At 31.9% G+C, this 22,968-nt stretch overlaps 1 protein-coding gene and 1 long non-coding RNA gene across 3 annotated transcripts in view; one reads left to right on the top strand and one right to left on the bottom strand.

The window, feature by feature from the left end:
- Positions 1 to 9,070: 9,070 nt before the first annotated feature.
- Positions 9,071 to 11,146, bottom strand: LOC120083222. Its single transcript, XR_005483384.1, has 3 exons — positions 10,540 to 11,146; positions 10,380 to 10,445; positions 9,071 to 9,278 (listed from the first exon to the last, which is right to left on the bottom strand). It is a non-coding gene; the product is annotated as an uncharacterized LOC120083222 (long non-coding RNA).
- Positions 11,147 to 19,528: 8,382 nt separating this feature from the next.
- LOC120083214 (protein phosphatase 1 regulatory inhibitor subunit PPP1R8 homolog) overlaps positions 19,529 to 22,968 on the top strand; it is a 6,219-nt gene continuing 2,779 nt past the window's right edge. Inside the window, exons 1-2 of one of the 2 annotated variants that reach the window (XM_039038871.1) lie at positions 19,529 to 19,752; positions 20,352 to 20,843. In XM_039038871.1, the coding sequence (XP_038894799.1) occupies positions 20,368 to 20,843 (476 nt within the window). In that variant the 5' untranslated portion in view covers positions 19,529 to 19,752; positions 20,352 to 20,367. Of the gene's footprint in view, positions 19,753 to 20,250; positions 20,844 to 22,968 lie in introns of both variants that reach the window. The other variant, XM_039038870.1, reaches the window with a different exon arrangement.

The following is a 22,968-nucleotide window of genomic DNA, read 5'->3' as shown; positions in this document are numbered from 1 at the left end:
ACTTTATAACGTTGTTTACTGTTTAAGACTGACTATTTCAAAGTGATGACCAAGGTAACTTGACCTTAATCCTAAGCTAATTATGAACTCCTGTTTATTTGGAATTATCCTTAGATGTGCATAGGTGAGGGTTGACTCAACAGTGTCGGCTCAAACCTCCCATTTCAAGGGTAAGACCAGATAGATAGCTGGGGACATAGAGTGCAAGATGGAATTCACTCCTACCCGCTTTTAGGGATAGTAGAAACGTTGTTCCCTTAAGTGCTGATTCTGGGTCTTGAACAAGGGGCCTTCCCCTCTCATTGGCCTGAGAGGGACTCGGTTTTGTTGATTGGATCACAAAATAATTGTTCGTTAGGGGATCAGTGGGGACTTAAGAAACAAGAGATAATTTCAGGGGTAAAACAGAGATTCAACCCAGCCGTTATTACGAACAACCTGTGAAGGGCTGACTTACTAATCATGGTTATATCGAGTGGACATAATATATCTACAGTGAGGGAAGTTCAACTATGTGCTTTAGTGGAGTGATCCATTAATTAACGAATAAGGGTTAGATCGGTCTAGTGAGTTTAGCCGATTAATCTCGGATCGTTGGAGCCCATGATATGTAGGTCCACGTGGTCCCTCTACTAGCTCGAAAATGGATTAGCTCTAGAGTAGCGTGATAAGTTAATTTGAAACGTTCAAATTAGAACCAAACGGAATTAGAAAATATATATTTAAATATGATTTAAATATATGAAGATAGATTATATTGGATATTAAATTAATTAGAATCATTTAAATTGTTTAAATAATCATTTATTAATTTTATTAGAAAATTAATAAATTTTTATTTTAGAAATCAATTATAATTTTAAAATCAAAATTAGATTTTGGAAATAGAAAACTACACAAAAAGAAAAAAATGGTTTTTTCAACTTCATCTTCAAGCTGCTCACAAAGAACCCATTATCTTCAACCTTCAATTACTCCAAGCATGAGCTGCATCCCATGCAGCAAATCTCTTTGTATGATAGTCTACAGTATATTGAAGAGATTGGAGTGAAGTTGAAGGGATTGCAACCGATTGAATTTTTCTAAAAATTCGGGTAGAAGAAGGTGTTCTTCATTTGGGTTGCTACAGTGAGCATTCTTCAAGTTCCCTTTGATTCCAGCTTATTTTGAGTCCCACGGCTCAATCTAAAGCACCAAGAGAATAGTAGAGAAGATCTTGTGGTGGTCTGCACAAAGATTTGGAGGATTTAGCAGTTGAAAATCAAGATTTCAATGGTTCTTCAAAGGTATATCATGAAACCCATTAAATTCTGTTTGAGCATATTTTCTTTTCTGCCAAAATTAATGAATTAGAGTGCTTATGGATCCTCGTCGTTTCCGCTGCGTGCTGGTACCATCCCAACACTAACCTTTGATGATTTGGTCTTTGTTTTGGTCTTCGATCATTGGGTTGCAAATTTTTTTTGGAGTTTTTAATAATGGGATCGAATTCTGTAGCGAAAGTGATTTATCGCTTTTGTTTTGATTTGGCAAGATGAAGATACATAATTAAAAGTAAACATACAGTGAACATATGCTGTACATTCAATATTACATTAAGCATAAAATTGGGATTAAGAAAATTTACCTTTGAAGACTTTCTTCGTTGAGCCCCCTTCTGTATTAAATGTAAAGTGGGAACAACTTCTCACTCTCCAACTCTCTTACATTGCAGGAGAGTTATTTAATTAATATAATTAATTAATAAGTAATTATAATTCACCTAAATATCTCATATTGAATTAGATGAACACTTATATCATTTTCAAATGTACATTTCCCTCGTAACTTTTAGTTCTAATATGAATCTCAGTCACATTAACTAAAAACCTATAGTTTTAATATAAATTTAATTTATATTATATTAATATTTGAATCACATTCAGAAATATTAATTCTCCCACAATATATAGTTTTATTATAAATCATAATTATAGTTAACTATATATTATAATATATGGATATACATTACATTAATTGTATTATATACAATAAACATATATTCCTTAAATTAATTTGAACATTTAGAATTATTCTTTCAAAACTTTTTTAGTCTTTGCTAATCTGTTGTGAGCTAGATGGGGGCCCTTATGAATCTATAGATTATAAGTTCCAATGATCAGAGATTAATTAAACTCTTTAATTAAATTAATCAACATTCATTAACTACCTTGCAAACCACTATAGGAGTTGCACTCTTATGCATTGGACATGTTGCACCCATGGATATAACCATTACATATAAGCCGATCATCCTCAAGTTGTTCGTAATTACAACTTGGTCAAATTTTTGTTTTACCCTTGTAATTATCTCTATATTCTTAAGTACCAAAGATACTCTATTGAACAACTTTGATTATGGTTCAATCATAAACCAAATCTCTCTTGGGCTAATGAGAGGGTATGGTTTTATTGTTCAAGTTCTGAAGTCAGCAGTTAAAGAACTACTCATCTACTTTCCATATATGGGAAGGAGCGAATTTCATCTTGTAAAATTTTTCAGCTCCCAATTCCAAACACTTTGCCAAAATGGTAGACATATTGAGTTGGCGACTCGTACCACTCTCACTCATGCAAATCAAAAGACGAGCTCTCATAAGCAAGAGTTCATAACTCACTCAGGATTAAGATTGAATTATATATGATCATCCTGTGAAATATTAATCTCTTCAATTAACGGAGTTATTGAGAGAGAGATTAATTATTTCATGTCCAGTCTCATACAAACTCATTCTATAGAATACCCCCACTCACATGACTCCAAATGAGCGATTTGGATTATATCGTTTGTAACATTTACAAAATGGGTCGTATCCATAGTCTTACCAAAATAAGGTACCCAATTTTATCTATCTACTATAGATCTTTTACGTTATTATTTGAACATAATCCATTGTATGTCGACTATATATACTATTCAAGTTTCGTGAAAATAACCTTGAATTTTGCTTTTTTGGATATAATTATGCAGATTGAGGACATGATATCAAATAACAAATTATTTTATTAATCATAAAAAAATATGTGCTTACAAACCACGAGTTCAGGGCATAAAATCCAGCACTTAATTGGTTGTATTTGGATGTAATGACTATATTTGGATTTTTCTTATTTTGATTATGTTGTACACTAATCATTAGTTTCTTTTTATTTTATCAATAAAATATCTTATTTACTTACAAAAAAGAAAAAAGGGAAATTAGGATGTAGAATATTAGTAATTTCATGTTATATTTTTAGTTTACATGCAATTTTTGTTTCTTTTTTATTCTATCTATCCCCTTGTCTCACATCCGCGAGTTTAGTGCATGCCGGAAGATTTCAGAATGGCAGCCTTGATTTGGTTATTTGTTTCTTCGAAAAGTACTTTTTGTTATTTAAACTCTTTTTATAAAAATTGTTTAAAATAAAGTATTTCAAAAAATTTTATCGAACACTTCAATTTTCTTCTAAAATAATTCATTTTTAAAATTAAACAATTAAAAAGTTATATCAACATACCCATAGTCTAAAGGCATAATATAAAATTAATAAAATTCCCCATCTTATAATAAAATTTCTCACATCAACACAGAATTGACTTAGAGACTAAGTAGACACCAACCTCAAATTTTAGTAATAAAACTTGTACCTTATCTCACTACAAGAAAAAGGAGTTCTCATGACGCCTAAATAGTGTCGGGAGTTAGGTCGTCAGGAAAGACCATCTCTCTCGATGACGTAAAGACCCATCGGGCGTCATAAAGGATCATCGGGAGTTCCCGGGGAACTCCCCACGCCTGAAACCAGCGTCAGGAGTTCCCCGGGGAACTTTCGACAATTAAAATAGGCGTGGAGAGTTCCAACAGAACTCCCGAGGGTTCTCTTGACGCCCATCAGGCAGTGTCGGGAGAGGGGTCTGGTTTAAACCAGACCTCTTCTTCCCCCATCTTCCCCATTTTTCCAAAACACTAACTCATCTTCCCCTTAAACCGGCGCCGCCTCTACATCTTCTGGCTCTCCCTCTCAAATTTTTCCCTCCTTCTCCCATTTTCCTCATTCTTCTCCACCATTCTCCCTCCCTCTCCCCATTTCCCATCCTTTTACACATTGTCACCACCCCTTGTCGCCGCCTCTCCTCTCCCTCCCTCTCCTATTTTTCCTTTCTCCCTGCCATGCACTACCACCACTGTTCGCCCTCCCCCAACTCCTCTCCCTCCCTCTCCCATTTTTCTCCCATTTCCCCCCCATTTTTTTCGCCGCTGCTGCCACCGCTCTCCCTTCGGTCAGCAACTGCAATCAATTGTCTGTCGCCTTCATCGTCTCCTCGTGATGTTCAGCCACCGTTGTTGTCGATAATCTTATTTCATTATTTCACATTTTTTTTGTACAAATCATTATTTCACATTTTTTTTGTACAAATCATGCCCATTAAAATGTGTGTACATATTGTATTCGCTTTTGTTAATTCTCTGAAATTGTTGTACAAATCATGTCCAATAAAATCTTCTCTGAAATTTTTTTTGTACAAATCATGCCCATTAATATCTCGTCTATTTTTTGCAGAATATATTTGTTTTACAATTCTCTGAAATTGTTGTGTCATAATTCGTTAGAGATAAATATTATAAAATTCTTTTAAGTTTCAAGTTGATAATAACACTATGTTTATGTCCTACAAAATGATATGATGTTGGTTATTTGGAGCCTAAGCATGCATGATTTAACATTTCGAACTTTCCTTGAAAGGAGAAAGAAAATTAGTACATAGATGCTATGTGCTATTTTTAGTATATGAACTTATGCTTATATGTTTGTGTCTAATAAATCTATAAATCTAAAAAATATAAAATAAATATTTAAACCTCCAATTTGGTACTTAATAGGTCCCTTACACATTTAATATTTTTAAAAAGTTTAAAGAATCTACTAGACATAAAACTAAATTTTGTGTCTAATAGAAAATTAAACTTTAAATTTTGTGTTCAATAGGCTTGTAAATTTTAGAAGATGTTGAATAGATGAAAGGTCTATATTAGACACAAAATTGAAAGCTTGGAGATGTACTAAATAAAACATTTGAAAGTTGTTAAGACAATTTAAACGTCTAGGGACCTATGTGTTTATTTTGCCTAAAAAAATGAAAATTATGGAACTCAATGCTTAATAATACTTTGTACTTTGTCCTCTAATCCAGGTTATTGTTTTGGATTACAAGTTGGTCAGAAAATATTTATTTTTAAGGATGAATAAAGAACGAATTAAACTAAGGAATAAGTTATCAGTGGAGTATAGAGAAGGAGTATCACAGTTCTTAGATATGACAAGGTTTCATGTAATGATTCCGGACGAATAAGATGTCCATGCAAGAATTGTATGAATTCAATTGGGAAAAGATAGATATTGTGGAACGACATCTATTAACATAGAGAGTAATGCTGTTGAAGAAAATGAGATGTTGAATCTTATAAACAATTTACAAGTTCCAATTGAAAACGAAAATGCAAATAAAGGAAGGATTGAGAATGAAATGTCCTTTAATGGTCAAGAAAGAGATACCATGAACTTATTCGAGGCTTTAATGACCAAAGCACGTAATGAATTATACTCTGGGTGTTCGCAATTTTCGTCCTTGAACTTTTTAGTGAAGTTGATGCATATCAAAGTTCTGAATGGCTGGAGTAACAAATCGTTTGACATGTTGCTGGAATTGTTAAAAGCAACGTTTCCAGCTGGCACCTCTATACCTACTTCCTTTATAAAGCCATAGAAAATTACGTGATTTAGGCCTAGGTTATGAGTCTATTCATGCATACAAATATGATTGTGTATTGTATTGGAAAGAGTTTGTAGATTTGCAACAATGCCCTGTTTGTGGTGAGTCTCGGTACAAAATTAATGATGGCAAGGGTAAAAAAATACCACATAAGGTATTGCATCATTTTCCATTGATACCGAGATTAAAATGATTGTTTGTATTAAAAGAAGGCACTTCTGACATGAGATGGCATAAAGATAAGTGAGTTGAAACGGAGGATGTATTACGACATCCAGCTGATGCAGAGGGTGGAAACATTTTGATCGTGAATTCGCTCATTTCACTTTAGATCCTCGAAATGTTCGTTTGGGATTAGCTTCAGATGGCTTCAATCTATTTGGAAATATGAGCACTTCTTATAGTATGTGGCCTGTGGTGATAATTCCTTATAATTTTCCTCCTTGGAAATGCATGAAGGGAACAAACTTCTTCATGTATTTGCTCATACCTGGTCCAAAATCTCCTGGAAAGGAAATTAATATTTACTTACAATCGTTGATTGAAGAGTTGAAAGAGTTGTGGACAATTGGTGTGTGAACTTATGATTCTGTTGCTGGTGAGTTTTTTCAACTATATGCTACCTTATTATGGACGATTAATGACTTCCCTGCGTACGGTGACTTATTTGGGTCGTACAAAGTTAATGATGGATTTTGATGTGTTTTTTGTTGGCTATCTTGTATATTTATGAATGTTTACGAAGTTTAATGTGTTGTGAGGGGGAGGGGGGTGTTGGATCGATATGGCAACCCTAAAGGGGGTGAATAGGGTTTAATTAAATTTTTTTTCCTAAATTAACCCAATTAAACTAATTAATACCCTTTTTATAAATAATAAGAAAAATTCAAATTATGCAACAAATAAGATGACAAAAAATGTGATAATTTAATTCTATCAAATTTTAGCAAATAAATAAGAACAAACGAAAACATACAATAAATTGCTTAAATTAATTGCAAAAATAAAAAAGAAAGAGTTAGAGAAGAAGACACCGTAATTTTTATAGTGGTTCGGTCAAACTCGACCCACTCCACTCCCCAAGCGCCTCTTGGGAATTTGAATAAAATCTTTCCGACTCTTTCCACGGATTAAAGCCCAACCGTTACACCACCGCTCCTTTTACGGGTTCAAGAGAAAACTTGATACTTTTCACGGTTTAGGATCAAATCGTTACAAATGTTGGAATTTTTTAAGAACACAATACAACTCTCACTAGAGAGGATTTACAAGTTTAAGCACTCAACAAGTTTATCCTTACGATACAATAACACTCTCTCAGATGAGAAGAAAAAAATTGGGAACTTAGAGGGAGCAACAAGGGACTTTTGAGTTTTGGAGGATTATGAAATGTAAAATTTGTTGGTTTAAAATTTGGAAAGTAAGATGGTTTATATAGAGATTGAAAAATTTTTTAGAAACCACAATTAATTTGGACTATTGGATTTTGGAAAATAAAAATCAATGGTGGAAATTTTAAACTAAACCAGTCGTTAGATACAAACAAAATATAATATTAAATTTCTTTTCTTTTGAAATTCATTTTCTTTTTAAAATTAATCCAAAAAATAAAAAAACTTACCATGTGTCAAAAACTAGTCGTTAGACACAAACATAAAATAATATTAAATTCATTTTCTTTTTAAATTCATTCTTTTTAAAGTCGATCCAAAAATAAAAAACATACCATGTGTAAAAAACTAGTCATTAGACACAAACGTAAAATAATATTAAACTTATTTTCTTTTCAAATTCATTCTTTTTAAATTTTAAATCAATCCAAAAATCAAAAGTCCATCATATGTTAATTTCTTAATGGTCCACCATTCAATCAATATGGTGCCACATGTCTACATGCAAATGGTCTGGTTATGCCACGTCATCCACCACGGTATTTTCTCTATAGACTTGTTTCGGTCATATTGTTTTCGTTTTAGCTCCGATTTGAGTGATTCAAGAGGTGTTGGAATTTTTGTTCCGAGCTCTACGCTATGGACATATTAAAACACTAAGAATTTCAATAAAAAATTGAGTTTTTTTATCATCAAAATATTGATTAATTAATTAATTTGAGATTAAGGGCGGGAGTTGAGATTAGGTTAAACCATTTTGGGACAAATTTGAGTTTTATGTATGTTGGTCATTGTTTACTCGTTTTGTGTGTTTTTTATGTTCTAGAGGTTCCATATTTGTCGTGGGGGTGGGTAGATTTTCATTACACCCGTCTTGTCCTTGAACTTGGTTATCTTGTGTATTTATGAATGTTCACGAAGTTTAATGTGTTGTAGGGAGGGGGAGGGGGTTGAGATTGGGTTAAACCATTTTGGGGAAAAATTTGAGTTTTATGTGTGTTGGTCATTGTTTACTCGTTTTGTGTGTTTTTTATGTTCGAGAGGTACCATGTTTGTCGTGGGGTGGGTAGAATTTCATTACCACCCGTATTGAAGTTTGAACGTGTTGTGGATATTTATCGATATAATATTTCAATGTTTTTGTTTTATTGTAGAATACTGTTTGGAGATGAGCTGGGACAATTGTTGAAGATGATGTGTTCGAGATGTGTTCTAGATGTTGTTTTAATTTTATTTCTTTTATGTATTTGTGATATGAATGTTTATGAAATTCTAGTATCGAATTCGTTTGGATATTGCAATTTTTTATTTACTTGTTATAATATGGGCTTCATTTCCATTTTTTAATTATGTGAATCTTTATTTGGTTTAATATGTTTTACAGGTTTTCAGATCAAATTTTAAAAAATTACAAATGATATATTAAATTTTAATATAGTTCAACTGACATAGTTCAACCGACATCAAGTATTTACGATGATCTTGAAGTTAGATGTCCGATCCCTTGCCTCACAATTATAAAAAAGGACATTGAAGAAGCCATACAGAAGGATTTTCAACCAAAACATCACTCACTCTATTCGACCAAATTGTGTGCCACTTTATTTACCACTCTAGAAATGAAGGAGAATCCCTTGATGATAAGTTTTTATCATCCATGGGCGAACTTCCTCGAAAATTACTTCCTAAGAAGGCATTTGGATCGAGAAAAATGAGATGAGAATATGTAAGGGATACCATCCTTGTAACGACCCGTCGTTACTAAAATAAATGCATGCAAAGAATTTAAAAGGACTCTCAGTTATTTGAAATAAATGCTAATTAAAACAAGAGAAGTTCAAAAGACATTTATTAAATGCAACAATAATAGGGTACCCATAAATCATAAAGGTTAATAAATACATATGAAAAAAAATTCTTAATAAATAAGTTTCAAACATCAAAACTAAACATTAAGAGAAACATGAAAAGAACTCTAAATCTCATGATGCGGAAGCGTAAAAACTAGTCCAGTGACACAATCACGAATTCCGCTACGCCATCGTCGATGCATCTCTACCCTTACGCCATCGTCGATGCATCTCTACCCTTACCTGAAACATCAACATAAGAAAGAATGAGTATGAAATACTCAGTAAGTAGCCCCACCACTGGGGTCAGGCTAGACATCTATGTCCTCTAGATACCCGCATATGGCACATAAATACATGTAACAGATGAGAGACTTAGTCCTATCCTATTGTAAGTTAAGTATGCTCACAAAACTGGTGAATCCCGAAGGAAACAAAAAACTGGTGAATCCCAGAGGAAACACAAAACTGGTGAAATCCCGGAGGAAACACAAAACTGGTGAATCCCGGAGGAAACACAAAACTGGTGAATCCCGAAGGAAACACAAAACTGGTGAATCCCGAAGGAAAACAAACTAGTGAATCCCGAAGGAAACACAAACTGATGAAATCCCGAAGGAAACACAAAACTAGTGAATCCCGAAGGAAACACAAACTAGTAATCCGAAGGAACACAAAACTAGTGAGCATCTAACTAATCAATGAGGATATTCACAGTCTTAACGTGCTATATTCAACATTGTACAGTTCTAAAACATACATAAAAATCCTTGATACCATGGCTTCATCACATACACATAATTCTTAATAACATATTATACATCATCCATGTATAACTTATATCATAAATCCACAACATGCAAGTATGCCTCAACACCAGCAGATCAGACATCGACATATGAAAACACATACTATCACATACTATCACATACTAACGATCAAGCACTTAGGTGTGTATGTAAATAAATCAGAATTTGTGCCAGAACATACTTTGATTCAGGTCATACCGTCAATCAACATGCTAACATTTACCATAACACACACTTATCATGCTAGCATACAACTAAAGCCTGGCCCATGGGCAGTTCCGACAACCAAACGATGACCGCGGTTTGAAGTAAGACCCTAACATACGAATACAACCATTAAATTTTAGTCCAATAATAATTGCGACTCATATTCAAAACCACAATACCCAAAAACTTACCCAAAGAACTTGATCAACAACCACTCCAAAATCTCCTTCTAACAGATTTTAAATCCTTAAAGATACAAGGGTTAAGTCAAACTTAATTCAGTAATCAAAGCTACCCACAAACCAACAATAAGGACCATAACTCTTACCAAAACTCTTATCGAATGATCTTGAATCCGCTGGACAATCGCTGCTGTAATTTCCCAAGCTCAAATCTAAAATCAAGATAATGCGACTAATTTAACCTTTAATCCAACTTAGTGGGCATCCAAAATCTTTCAAGAAATCCAACCACAAAATAGATCTTACCAAAATCTAAGAGTCCGACGCGGCGATGGACGGTGGTCAAAAGCTAGAGCGGTGGCAGCGATTGAAGGCTGGACGGTGTGTCTGGGGGAGCTTCGACTCAGATCTGGCAGCTGACGAGGCTAGGTGACTCATGGTGGCGCGACTGCACCCTACGAACGGTGAGTGGCATCGCGCGACACGAGGGAGGCGGTCAGCTGGATTCGGCGGTGGGTCGCACAGATCAGATGACTGGACGGAGGAATGGCTCACGGCAGAAGTTTCGACGGCTGGGCTGGGTCATTCGGATTCAGATCTTGGCTGATTGCACGACGGCCCATGAACGAAGCAGCCAAACGATTGACGGCAACTTGCGGATGCGAATCTGACTGGCTGGGCGAGATTGGCGCGCGACGAAGAATATCTGGACGATCGTTACTTGCTGATGAGGTTGAGCTGACCTGTGCGAACGACGGCCCACGGACGAATGACCGACGAACTGATGGCGGTCAGACGTGCGATGCCGGTTGGAGAGGAGATGGCCAGCGGCTGCTAGGGCACATAGAGAAGGTCTTCACGTTGGGGAGGAAAAAGAAGAAGGGAGAGAAAATAGTTTTTTTTTTCTTTTTTAAAAGAAAAAGGTTATTTTAAATGAAAGAAATAAAATATAATTTTATTTTATTCCATTATATTTTATTTCAATTTTATTTTAACCTTTCCCTCGTTACACAAATATATCTAAATATATATTCTTAAAACTCTTCTCTTTTTTCTTCAAATTTCAAAATCAAAATCAAATTAATTTCCACAATATAAATTTAAATTCTCAGACATTAACTTAAAATTAAATTAATGTGACATAGATTCATATCTCCCCTTTAAACAAAACTGAACTTTGAAATTAACAAAATTGTCTTCGAATTTTACGAAAATACAGAATTTGAAAAATAAAAAACTTGGGATGTTATAATCCTCTTGTTTGATACAAGTTTTGAAACTTTAGGTGAATAAACTATTTCCATACATCCTTTATGCCTATGAATGATATCCATCCAAAAGTGTGAGTTTTCTTGATTTCTACTCTCTCTTCTCTTTTAATAGATGAATTTATTCTTTTATTTTATATATTATTAAAATTAATTAATTTAATCTTCTTTAAAAATTAATTGAATTAATTAATATATGAAAATAAAGTTTATAATTTAGAAAATCATATTACAATTAAATTATAATATTTGAATTTAACTCATCCGGTTAATAAAAAAATTAATTATTTTTTGAAATATAAATTAATTTTTAAAAAGAAATTTTCACAGATAGAAAAAATGTCAAACTATATTTACAGAAATAGCATAAAAAACATTTATAGACACTGATAAACTTCTATCAGCCTCTATTAGTTATAGACTTGTATTAGTTTATATTCCTATAGTGTCAATGATAGACTTCTATTAGTTTCTATCACTGATAGACGACTTCTATGAGCATTTACCAATGATAAACTTCAATCAGTTTCAATCACTGATAGATATTAACAGATTTCTATCAGCGTCTATCAGTGAAACACTTGTATCAGTGTCTATCACTAATAATATCAATGATAGACTTCTATCAGTTTCAATCACTGATAGACTTCTATCAGCCTCTATCAATGATAGACTTTTATCAGTAATAGACTTGTATAAGTTTCTATCAATAATAAATACTGATAGACTTTTACAGTGTTTATCTATGATAGACATTGATAACAATATCTATCATAACTATCTAAAAAGCAATAAAATTCAAATCTAACATCAAACTTCATGATTAAATTAATTTTAACCCCAAAACATAATGAGTATTCAAGAACCAAACAAAATTAATCCAAAATGCCAAAATCTTATCCCTAACAGCAAAAAATCCAGCGAGCTCTAGTGCTGGCGGTGACGAGGATTGGGCGGCATGGATCTAAGAGTTAAAGGAAGAGAGTGAGTGAATCGAGTAGAGAGAGAAAAATCGGCTCACCAACGACGACGTACAACCAGATTTACGATGTAGACCCAAACAACGGTGGATCAATGGTTGGGCATGAGTGCGATAGCTGCTGGACGTTAGAGTGCGTGGGTGAGAGAGAGACCAAGATCGGACTGAAGAAGAAGGAGAAGAATGAGGAGGAGGAAAAGGAGGAAGATCATTAAATTTTGTTATTTTGTGTAAATAGTTTTTTTTGTTTTTCTATTTTTGAAAATCTCCCTTTTTAATAAAAGAATTTATATATGTCGATATATAATTTTTTTAATAAATTATTTTTTTATATATATATACACTTATTTTTTAAAATACACTTATTTTTTAAATAAACCATAAATAATTAATGTATAAAAACTATTAATTCATTAATAAATTATATATGTAGCTAATTAATTATCATTACGGTTAATACTTTATGAGATTATTTTTTAATAATTATAATTAGATTATCATCGATTATTTATAATCATTAATTTTTAATCACAAAATATTATATTTATTTTCTCAAACTAATTTTGATTATTTTATTAATTAAAATCATAATCGTATAAGTTCATCAAATTGTTCCATCAAATTATATAATCATGTAGCTTTAATTATAAATTATTTATTTTGTAAATACTTGTAATAATAATTTAATTAAAATTAATATTTGATTATTTAATAATTAATTTTGCTCAAAATTTTGAATTGGATTTATTATTTAATCTATTAAAATTTTATAGAGATATCATGATTAATTTTATAAATTAAATGCAATGATAATTTTTTCTAATAAAAATTCTAATAGCATTTTCATGTACAATTAACATAACACAGTCGTCTTTAATTTTCAATAATTTTATTCTATATTTTTTATTCTCAAATATTCTTAATTTCTAGGCATCTATAAAATCTTAAATCAAATGATCTATTAGATAATAAATACATATTGATTGAATGAATGAATTGCTTGAACCAATCCTTGCCAATCAGATTTAGTCCAACAGTTGGGTAATCCCCTCTCATTGCGCCAGCTGAAGACCATAAAGAAAGATCTTCACCTTGACAGAAAATATATCAAAACCACATTGACCAATTGATATAATTATTCAAGTTTGAAGTTTAAATCGATAAAATTAAAAATTTAGCATTAAAATTGATACAATGTACTAAATTTAAGATATAAATTAATGAAATCAAAAGTTTAGGATTAAAGTTAATAAAATGTGTCAAATATAGTATAAAAAATGAACTTTTTTTTCTTAAATTTATAATTAAAGAAAACAATTAGACCCATACGAAATTTCAATCATAACAAATTTGATTCTAGATTTCCTTACATTTTGATTTTCAATTTTACACATATTTCGATTGGATATGAATGTAACAAATTTAGATTAACCATAGTGATTTTAGTTTGAATTTAACCTTTTTTTTTTTAATAATTGGGGTAAAGTTTGAAATATGTTCAAATTTAATTAAGATAAATATTAGATTATATCCAAATTTTTATTTAGATTTGAAATATAATTCTAAAATAGAATTAATGAAATTTGTTACCCTCCACAATAAATAGATACCACGTGCACAAGTTCTTTCTATTTATTTTATTTTAATTTTTTTTTTATAATGCATTTCTTAGTTTGTATTGATTCCAAATTTTGGACAGGGGTAAATGCACCCGACCTTCACGTGACACCAATAGTGAATTTATTTGAAGGGAAGAAGAATATGACTTGCAAAAGAAAAAACCTGTACACAGATGTGGTGCTTGCCATAAACACTCTAGTGCTAAAGTAAAAAACTAAAAGAATATAAAAGCTAGAGAGTTTGAAAGTAGAACTCAAGTTACCTCATATGAAGTTATAATGATGTATTTATAAAGAAAGATGATCTAGGGTGTCCCTAGGATTTTTGAGTCACCCTGACCGGGTCAAGGGGTGTACCTGATTTCTTGTTTGGTTAGGGTTGGGGTTGAGACCGAGTGTCTTCCCTTAGGCCATATCTTGGGCCTAAAATGTTTATTTGGACTAGGACATGCATAAAACACACCCCATTTGCACATGCCTCGTTAGGCATTTGACAAGGGTCGGACGAGGCTAAGGCCACTGGCTTGGGCCTGTCCCTTTTCCTAGGCCCCTTTCAATCTTTAGTTGACATATTCGGCCTGTATCACGTTTCTTCTTGACTTTGTCATTTCTAAATATCGATTATACCGTTCGGTCCAAAATTACCCACAACAGTTTGTTTGTTTGTTTTTTGTAATGCTTGTGTTCTTTTTCTTAATAATAATACAACATTGACAAAGGTCCATTGAGAACAATATGCTTTTTCTCTAATAATTAAATTAAATAGTATGGTAATTGCTCAACTAAATAGTATTTAATTAAAATTACATATAAAGTTAAAAATATGATTACATCTCAACAAAACTCATGTGCCACACGGTGATCGTCTTCTTACATTGTTCATCGAGGTATAAGTACATCAAAGTGTAGTTAATAATGAACTACATCATCAATATCTTGGTGGATTTAAAAAGGCGGTAATTGGTCATGTGTATGATAGTCTTGTTGATGCCTAGAACTTGATGCGATATTTGTGTTGAACTCCTTATAGGTGCACAAGAGAAGCTAAAATCTAATCAATAACTATATGAGGTTCTTGGTTAATGTGAGGCTCTAGAATATCTTCAACATGTTGCCATTGACATGTACGACAATCACGTCTCCTATTAGTATCCGCAACATTTAGTCTTCGAGTTTGTTGAATCATATCATTTATATTTACAACACATTGATAACATATAGAACCTAAGTTAGGTAAGTTGAATTCTACTAAATATTATTGCACATATTGAACAAAATTATTCAAGGAATAAACAATATTATAATATACGTATATTTATCGAAAAAAATTAGATAAGATTATCCTTTAGTATGCAACAATAATAAGCGCCATTAGATGTGATATAACTTCTTGTAATTGAATCATGTCAAACTAAATAGTCATCTGACACAACTGACATATATATTATTTTGATCACAACATGTATACCACAAATGATATGTAGTCTATATGAAATTATTGACAATTTTGATCATGTTTACCTTGTAAGTCAATTTGGTGCAGGTACATACTTGTATTGCAATACGACATGATCGTTTATTGCATGCCAAATTGTCTTAATACTTGATTTGGTTGATATCACTCTACAGTATAATGTCATATAAGATGTGTCACTATTAATCAGATGTCTTGACCATTACGCCAATATATCAATAACAAGGTCATAATATCACATCTAATTGATTTATAAAAAAAAAAAAAATTAATTGAGAATTTAAATTGTTTAGAGTTTGCATAGACACAATTGATGTTTTAATTACCTAACTCCCAACATTTAAATATATAAATTGATAGTTGCTGAAGAATTCATTAGAATTTTTGTAAGAAAGAATAATTAAAATTGTTACTGAAAATATCCATCGATATATCTAAAAATTGAAATGTTCAATATCGATATTAAATATCCATGGATGTCTACTACATTTTTTTTATAAATGCTTGTAAAACATAAAAAAAACTGACATCTATTTAGGCTAATATGAATATGACTATTAGGGGTCGTTTGGATAGCAGATATTGTTTCATGAGTATGGATATAAAATGACTAAAATTTAAATATTTAGATTTTAAATGTCTGGTTTTGCATGATAATTAATGTTGAAAGTTAAATGCATATGTTTGATTTACCAATTTTGTATATAGAAACTAAAACTAAATAATTATTTAATCAAATATAAGAGAACAAGTAAGGTAATCATAATTAAACTTAATTATTTAATATATTATTATATTGATTAATTATTTAATCACTTAAAATATCAATAAATGAATATTTTTAATCAAACATTATTTAAATGATTTAATTAATAAAAATAAATAAATAAATATTAATTAATTAGAATATTAATAATTAATAATATAATTTTATATGAAATAATTAAGATTGAAGGGAATCGAATTCTAGTGGAAGCTTGAGATTGCCTTGCATTTAGTTTTTCTATTTAATAGAAACATAAATACATCAGTCCACACAAGAAGAATATATGATAAACATCAAAATTAGCATGCTATGGAAGAAGAAGAAAAGGGATAGAAGGACATCTCTTTTGTTGAATCCCGTTCTTCAAGTAAATTCCTCTTGCTTGTCTCACGAATACCTCCTTAACAATCAAGGACACAACCATAAAAATAACTTTGTTATTTTCTAGGACTCTAAAGGTTAGATGTGTGGTCTCTAACACTTGGAAGAAGAAGAGTTAGAGAGAATTTGTTGAGAGAATAGAGAGGAATTTGGTGGAGACTAGGGTTTTTTTTTTTACCTTCTTTTGCACAATCAAAATCCTTGTCTTAAATGAGCTATAAAAATATATTTATATAGAGAAGGGTTGAGCTCATCTCCAAGTATTTCCTCTTCCACCCTTATTGCTAATTAATGAAATAACTTTTATTTAATTATATTTAATTAATCGACATACTAATTAAATAATAGTATATTAAATCATATTTAATATATAATTCATTAATTAACATATAAATATCACATATTTATATATATCCACCTCTATAACATTAAGTGTGTTTGAAATATATTTTCAAGTGTTTAATAAGTCATTTTAGAAGAAATCGGAGTGTTTGACAACTATTCCAATTAAATTTTCAAGTGTATTTTCATCAACTTTTTTTATCAAAAAATGTTTAAATAAAAATGAGTTTTTTTAAAATAACTTTTTTTTCTTAAATCAATCCAAATGGGTCCATTATCATCATCAATTTTGAAGTATATTTTCAACAATTTTTATAAATTTTTTTTAAACAAAATAAGTTTTTTTGAAAAATACTTTTTTCTTAAGTCAATCCAAACAAATCCTATAATTAATTAAATCTTCATGAATTGAATTTACATGAATTTAATATTTGAATCTCATTCAAATATTTGTCTCTTATATAATTTAGATTATAGATCACATCTATAGTTAACTATTATATATTAATCTCATTAATATAAAATTTCCTCAATTGATTTGAATAATTCAAATAATTCCTTAGTATTATCCTTAAATGAGCTAACAAGGGAACCTTATGAACCTACGTATTAGAAACTCCAATGATATGAGATTAATTAATTAAACTCTTTAAATTAATTAATGTTCATTAACTACCGGTCACTCCACTAAAGACCAATAGCTGCACTCATACTGCAAATATATTTTTGTGTCCACGGATATAATCAATCAATAATGGGTTGACAATTCACAAATTGCTCATAACTACATGGTTCAAATTATCATTTTACCCTAGTAGTTACATCTAAACCATTGATTTTTGTAATGAGCAACAGTTTATAGTCTAACTATAGACTAACACATCTCGAGCCAGTGAGAGGTTGAGGCGGGTTGACAATTCACAAATTGCTCATAATTACAGATGGTTCAAATTATCATTTTACCCTAGTAGTTACATCTAAACCATTGATTTTTGTAATGAGCAACAGTTTATAGTCCAACTATAGACTAACACATCTCGAGCCAGTGAGAGGTTGAGACCTCATTGTTCAAGACCCGGAATCAACTATTAAGCGAGTAATTTATCTTAAGGTCGGGAAGGAATGAATTCCATCTTGTGTAGTTGTATTCCCAGCTCCTTACTCGAATAAATCCCCAAAATGGTGGGCTTATTGAGTTGGCTAACATAACCATTCTCACATATAAAAGGATTGTTCTCATAAATAGGAGTTCACAACTCACTCAAGATTAAAGTCAAATCACCTATGATCTTCCTAGTGAAATGTAAGTCTCTTCTAGTAACGGTGTTATATAGAGACTATTCATTTCATGGTCCGATCTTATAAAAACTCTTTGTATAGAATACCCGCTCACATGTCTCCACATGAATGATCAGGACTAGATCATTTGTAACACTTTACAACAATTGTAACGACTACATAGCGAGCCGTATTTGTAGTGTCACCAAGATAAGGTACACAATTTTATCCATCTACTACGGACCATTTAGGTTATTACTTAAATATGATCCATGTCAACCACATACATATTTTAAGTTACATAAAATAACATTGGATCTTAGTTTATTAGATTGGATTAATGCACTTTAGATGTTAATAAAATACCTCTTATTTTGTTGAATATATGATTTGTATTTACAAACTACAAGATATATGAGATTTAAGACACCAAATTTAATAAAGATAACATAAAATATCAATAATAACTGTAATAGTTGAAATTTATTAAGTCTAAATATTATATTTATATTTAATAATTAATTAAAGAGAGATTTTCAAAAATAAAAAAAATAAGGAAAACTATTTACATAAAATAACAAAATTTACTCTTTTTTGATAGAGTGTGAACGCTCATAAAAGTTATCCGTATTTTTTTTTGCTATTTTTGTACATAGTTTGACTTTTTTTATCTGTAAAATTTATTCTTAATTTAAAATTAATAGTAATAATTAATTCATTAATTTATTAATTAATCAGACTTTATTTATCTTTCAAATATAAAAAATCCTACAAGCATTGAGGGTACTAAAAATCTCCTACCATATGGGTTTTAAATTTTTTTGATAACAATATACTAGGTTTTAAAAAATGAAATCTTGTGAAACAAATACAAATATTAAATGTATTTCTGAAATCCCATGGCAACATCTAGAAAACAACCAAATTCTTAATATCAATATTCATAACTTAGTTTTGGAATAAAAATAACTTAATTATTAAACTAAATAAATTTTATAAATATCTTAATTTACCAAAATATTTGTAGATATCAATATTTTATAGATATATTCGACAATATATCCAAAAAAAAAAATGGAAATTTCGATAACAATATCCAAATCGATAGTTTAAAATTGATTCTAATAGTTAACATGAAATTTAACTTTTAAAATTAAAAACACTTTTTTTTTTTTTTAATAATTGAATTAACAAGGAGAGGAGAAGGGGCTTGCCGGCTTGGAGAAGAGAGAGAGATTTGGGTTTGGGATTAAGTATAAGGCGAAAGATAGGGCGATTTAAGGAAGAACGGCAGAGGCAACCGTCCGCCACTTGGACGGCCGGAGTTATCTCGGAGTTCGCCGCTCTCAGTTTGCTCAAATTTCCTCTTCATACTTCACCATTCAAACAGCACGATACCCTATCAATCACAGGTCGGTGATTTTCTCTGTTCATTCAACGCCCTTCTTCAACTATTAATGAAATCGAGTTCGTCTTCACTCTTTTCTTCATTCTCATGTTTTTCCCTCTTAATTTCTCTTTGATATCCTCTCCGTTTGAAACTTCAGTTCTACTAACTTTCAACAATTTCTTTTCAATTTAACATAATCATTGAGTTTCTACTCTCTCATCAATGTCTAACTTCTCGATCTTTATGACCCCAGTTGCACGAATTATTGGAACTATAAATTTTCCCCTTCCTCATTTTAAATACCCTTTACCGGAAGATGTTTTGTTGTGATCAGTTTCGAATTCTTATGGGCTGTTAGATCCATGACTATTGTTAACTTGTGACTTTATGATCCGAACATTTTCTGATTATTATGCTTATTTCAGTTGCGTGTTGTTTTCTGATGCATTAAACTTTGAATGAGGTTAAAAAGGAAAATAATTCAAGACTATAGTTGATGATTCATGTCTTCTTCTTTCAGTGAAAATTTGTGCTGTTAAGTCTGTGAACCATTTGAAGCTCGATGCTGATGTCACATGTTGTAATAAACCTTAGTCTAAGAGCATTTCTTTGATCTGAAAGTGACAGAGATTAGAGAATGTATGGAAGAAGTGGCCTTGATAGGTTTAAAAAGGCTCAGACCTTGGAACCATTCTCTGTAACTGTCAATTCTACTTCACATGACTCTGCTCAATCTTCTAGCAAAGAAGGGATTCAACCTCTGGTTCCATATTCACAACCGAGATCTTCTCACTTTCAAACCATTAATCAACATCAATCCCATGATTCACAAAAAGTTATTGGACCTGAGGCAGGGCCATTAGTGGGGCAGACTCAACAATTAACTCAGGTTGGAGGAAGTCAGTCCACTTGGCAGCCTCCTGACTGGGCAATTGAACCCCGCGCAGGGGTTTATTATCTTGAAGTCTTGAAAGATGGTGAGGTTATAGATCGAATTAACCTGGACAAGCGGAGACACATTTTTGGTAGACAATTCCATACTTGCGATTTTGTGCTTGATCACCAGTCTGTATCCCGCCAACATGCTGCTGTTATTCCTCATAAGAATGGAAGGTTGGATGCTAGTTTTCTTGACAATGATATCATTTTTTTGGGTTTTATTTCTTAATTTTTTGAACCCATAACTTTTTCTTTGAGTTTGAATTGTATTCCTGATCAAAGGTTATTTATGTATTCAGTATTTTTCTCTAAAATTTTAATCATTAATAATTATTCTTGATACTGTATGATGTATCATTGACACTGACAAATCTGTATTAGGGTAGTTATAATTTGTGAGTTTGTTAAGAGTGAAAGTGATTAATGATTATAAATATAGTTATTTTTTTTCTTTTTCATTTTTTTTGGGTGCTTAGGTGTAGTCTAATAAGAAGATTAGTCCTAAGATTGTAGAAGAAATGGTAAAAAGAAGTAATCCTGACAAAGTAATTCAAACTTGTGTATGATGATAGCCTCAAGAACTACATTGGAAAATAGGCACGATGGCTGAAAGGGGTAAAAACTTTCGTGAAAGGAGTCGATGAACATCAGAGAGCCAAGGGAGATGAGATTTCTGGGAATAAGCTTCAACTGGGACCTAAAAGACTCGCAAGAGAGAAGATGCTATTGAAGAAGGAACCACACTTATTAAGAAAAGGAGTGAGAAATCAAAGGAGGAGATCATATAACAAAGGGAGGGATGAATGGTCATAGTTGGAAGATTGGTTGTGTATCTCACTAAGGTGTTTAGATTTTAGTGAATAGTTCTGTGATCACTGAAGTGAGCAAGATAATGTGGTTCCATTCCACATCCACGACATGAGCACAACCAATTGGAAACTACAATTCACAGTTAGTAGATCAAGATGTTTGCAACAATAATTAAGGTCCTGACTTTATTCAAAATATAAGATGTTGGTTTGGAAGAAGGTGTGAGCCAATCCATAAATGAAAACATGTTACTACAATTCTTTCAACTATAGTCTCTTCCATGTTTAGAATTAAACTAAGCTGTTTGCAGTGTGATCCACTTGGCTGGTAGAGAAAAACTCAAGATTCTCTAGCTACTAAAATGTTAGAAAACCAATGGGCTTACTGTGCACAGACTTGGGATCATTAACAGACACATATCTTCTTTTTGTGCATTCCTATAAAGATCTCCTTCGAATGAGGTGGCAAGCTCAACTTTGTTTTAGTTAGTCCCTCGTGTTGTCTTTTTTCTCTCTTACAAGACGGGGTAGATGTGAATAATCTATTCTTGGTGTGCTCAATGTTGGAAATGGTAAATATGAGGAGCCCTTTGAATGCTAAACCGTCCACCTCCATTTGTGTTGGGTACTAATTTGGATTCTTGGAATCGGACAAATTGGCATAATCCATAAACTGCAGTGGACATTCTTTTTACTTACTATGAATAATGTGATTATGATGGGTTGATGCTTTTGGGCAGTATCGGTCAGTGAGTTTGAGTTGCTTTGCCTTATTGAATCATTGGTGAACTGTGGGTCTACTGTGTACGCAATTGTTAAAAAAGTTGTATCTTCTGGAGAAGCCCAGAGAATTTGGTTGAAGGGTGTGCAATGGTTGGATGATGGGATTATATCTTTGAGAACAAGGCTCTGTGCTTACTTGCCACAATATATGAACAATTTGCTTTCCTTACATATTTGTAGTGGGTCAAATTCGTTGGCTATTGGTATTGATTTTACTCTGCGACTCATTTGCAGCTAAATTTGTGGAGTTAGGTTCTGTTTGGAGAGGAACTTTTTGCTGGAAGATGTAAGTAGTTTCTGTCCATGGCACTCATACAAGCTTTTCAGGTGGCATAATCCTTCACTTATCTGAAGCAAGAATTATGTACAAAAGTCTTGCTGCTCTATTTTACAAGTCTTCTTTTAGGTGGGCACTGTATTGCTGGCTGTTCGTGTTTGTTGATCCATCCCTGTCCTCTGGATTAATGATTGGATTGTTTTAGTGGTACATGAATCATAATTATCGATTTTTTAAAGCAAAGATGGTTTTTCCCCCTCCTGATAACCCAATGGGGCCACCACAACTAATCTAGTACCTGCGCTTGCCTTAAGGCCTGGGCTTGGAAGACATGAATGATTTTTCATATTAAGCTCACCTAAAGGTTTGAAACATGTTCTCTGATAGGTGTTAGTGTTATGCAGAAGTCATGTGCTATCTTTTCGCTTGG

The sequence above is a fragment of the Benincasa hispida genome, chromosome 8 (genome assembly GCF_009727055.1).
Source record: "Benincasa hispida cultivar B227 chromosome 8, ASM972705v1, whole genome shotgun sequence".
Classification (NCBI taxonomy): Eukaryota; Viridiplantae; Streptophyta; class Magnoliopsida; order Cucurbitales; family Cucurbitaceae; genus Benincasa; species Benincasa hispida.
The sequence above is the reverse complement of the archived record's forward strand: the minus strand, read 5'-3'. Positions and strand labels throughout refer to the sequence as shown.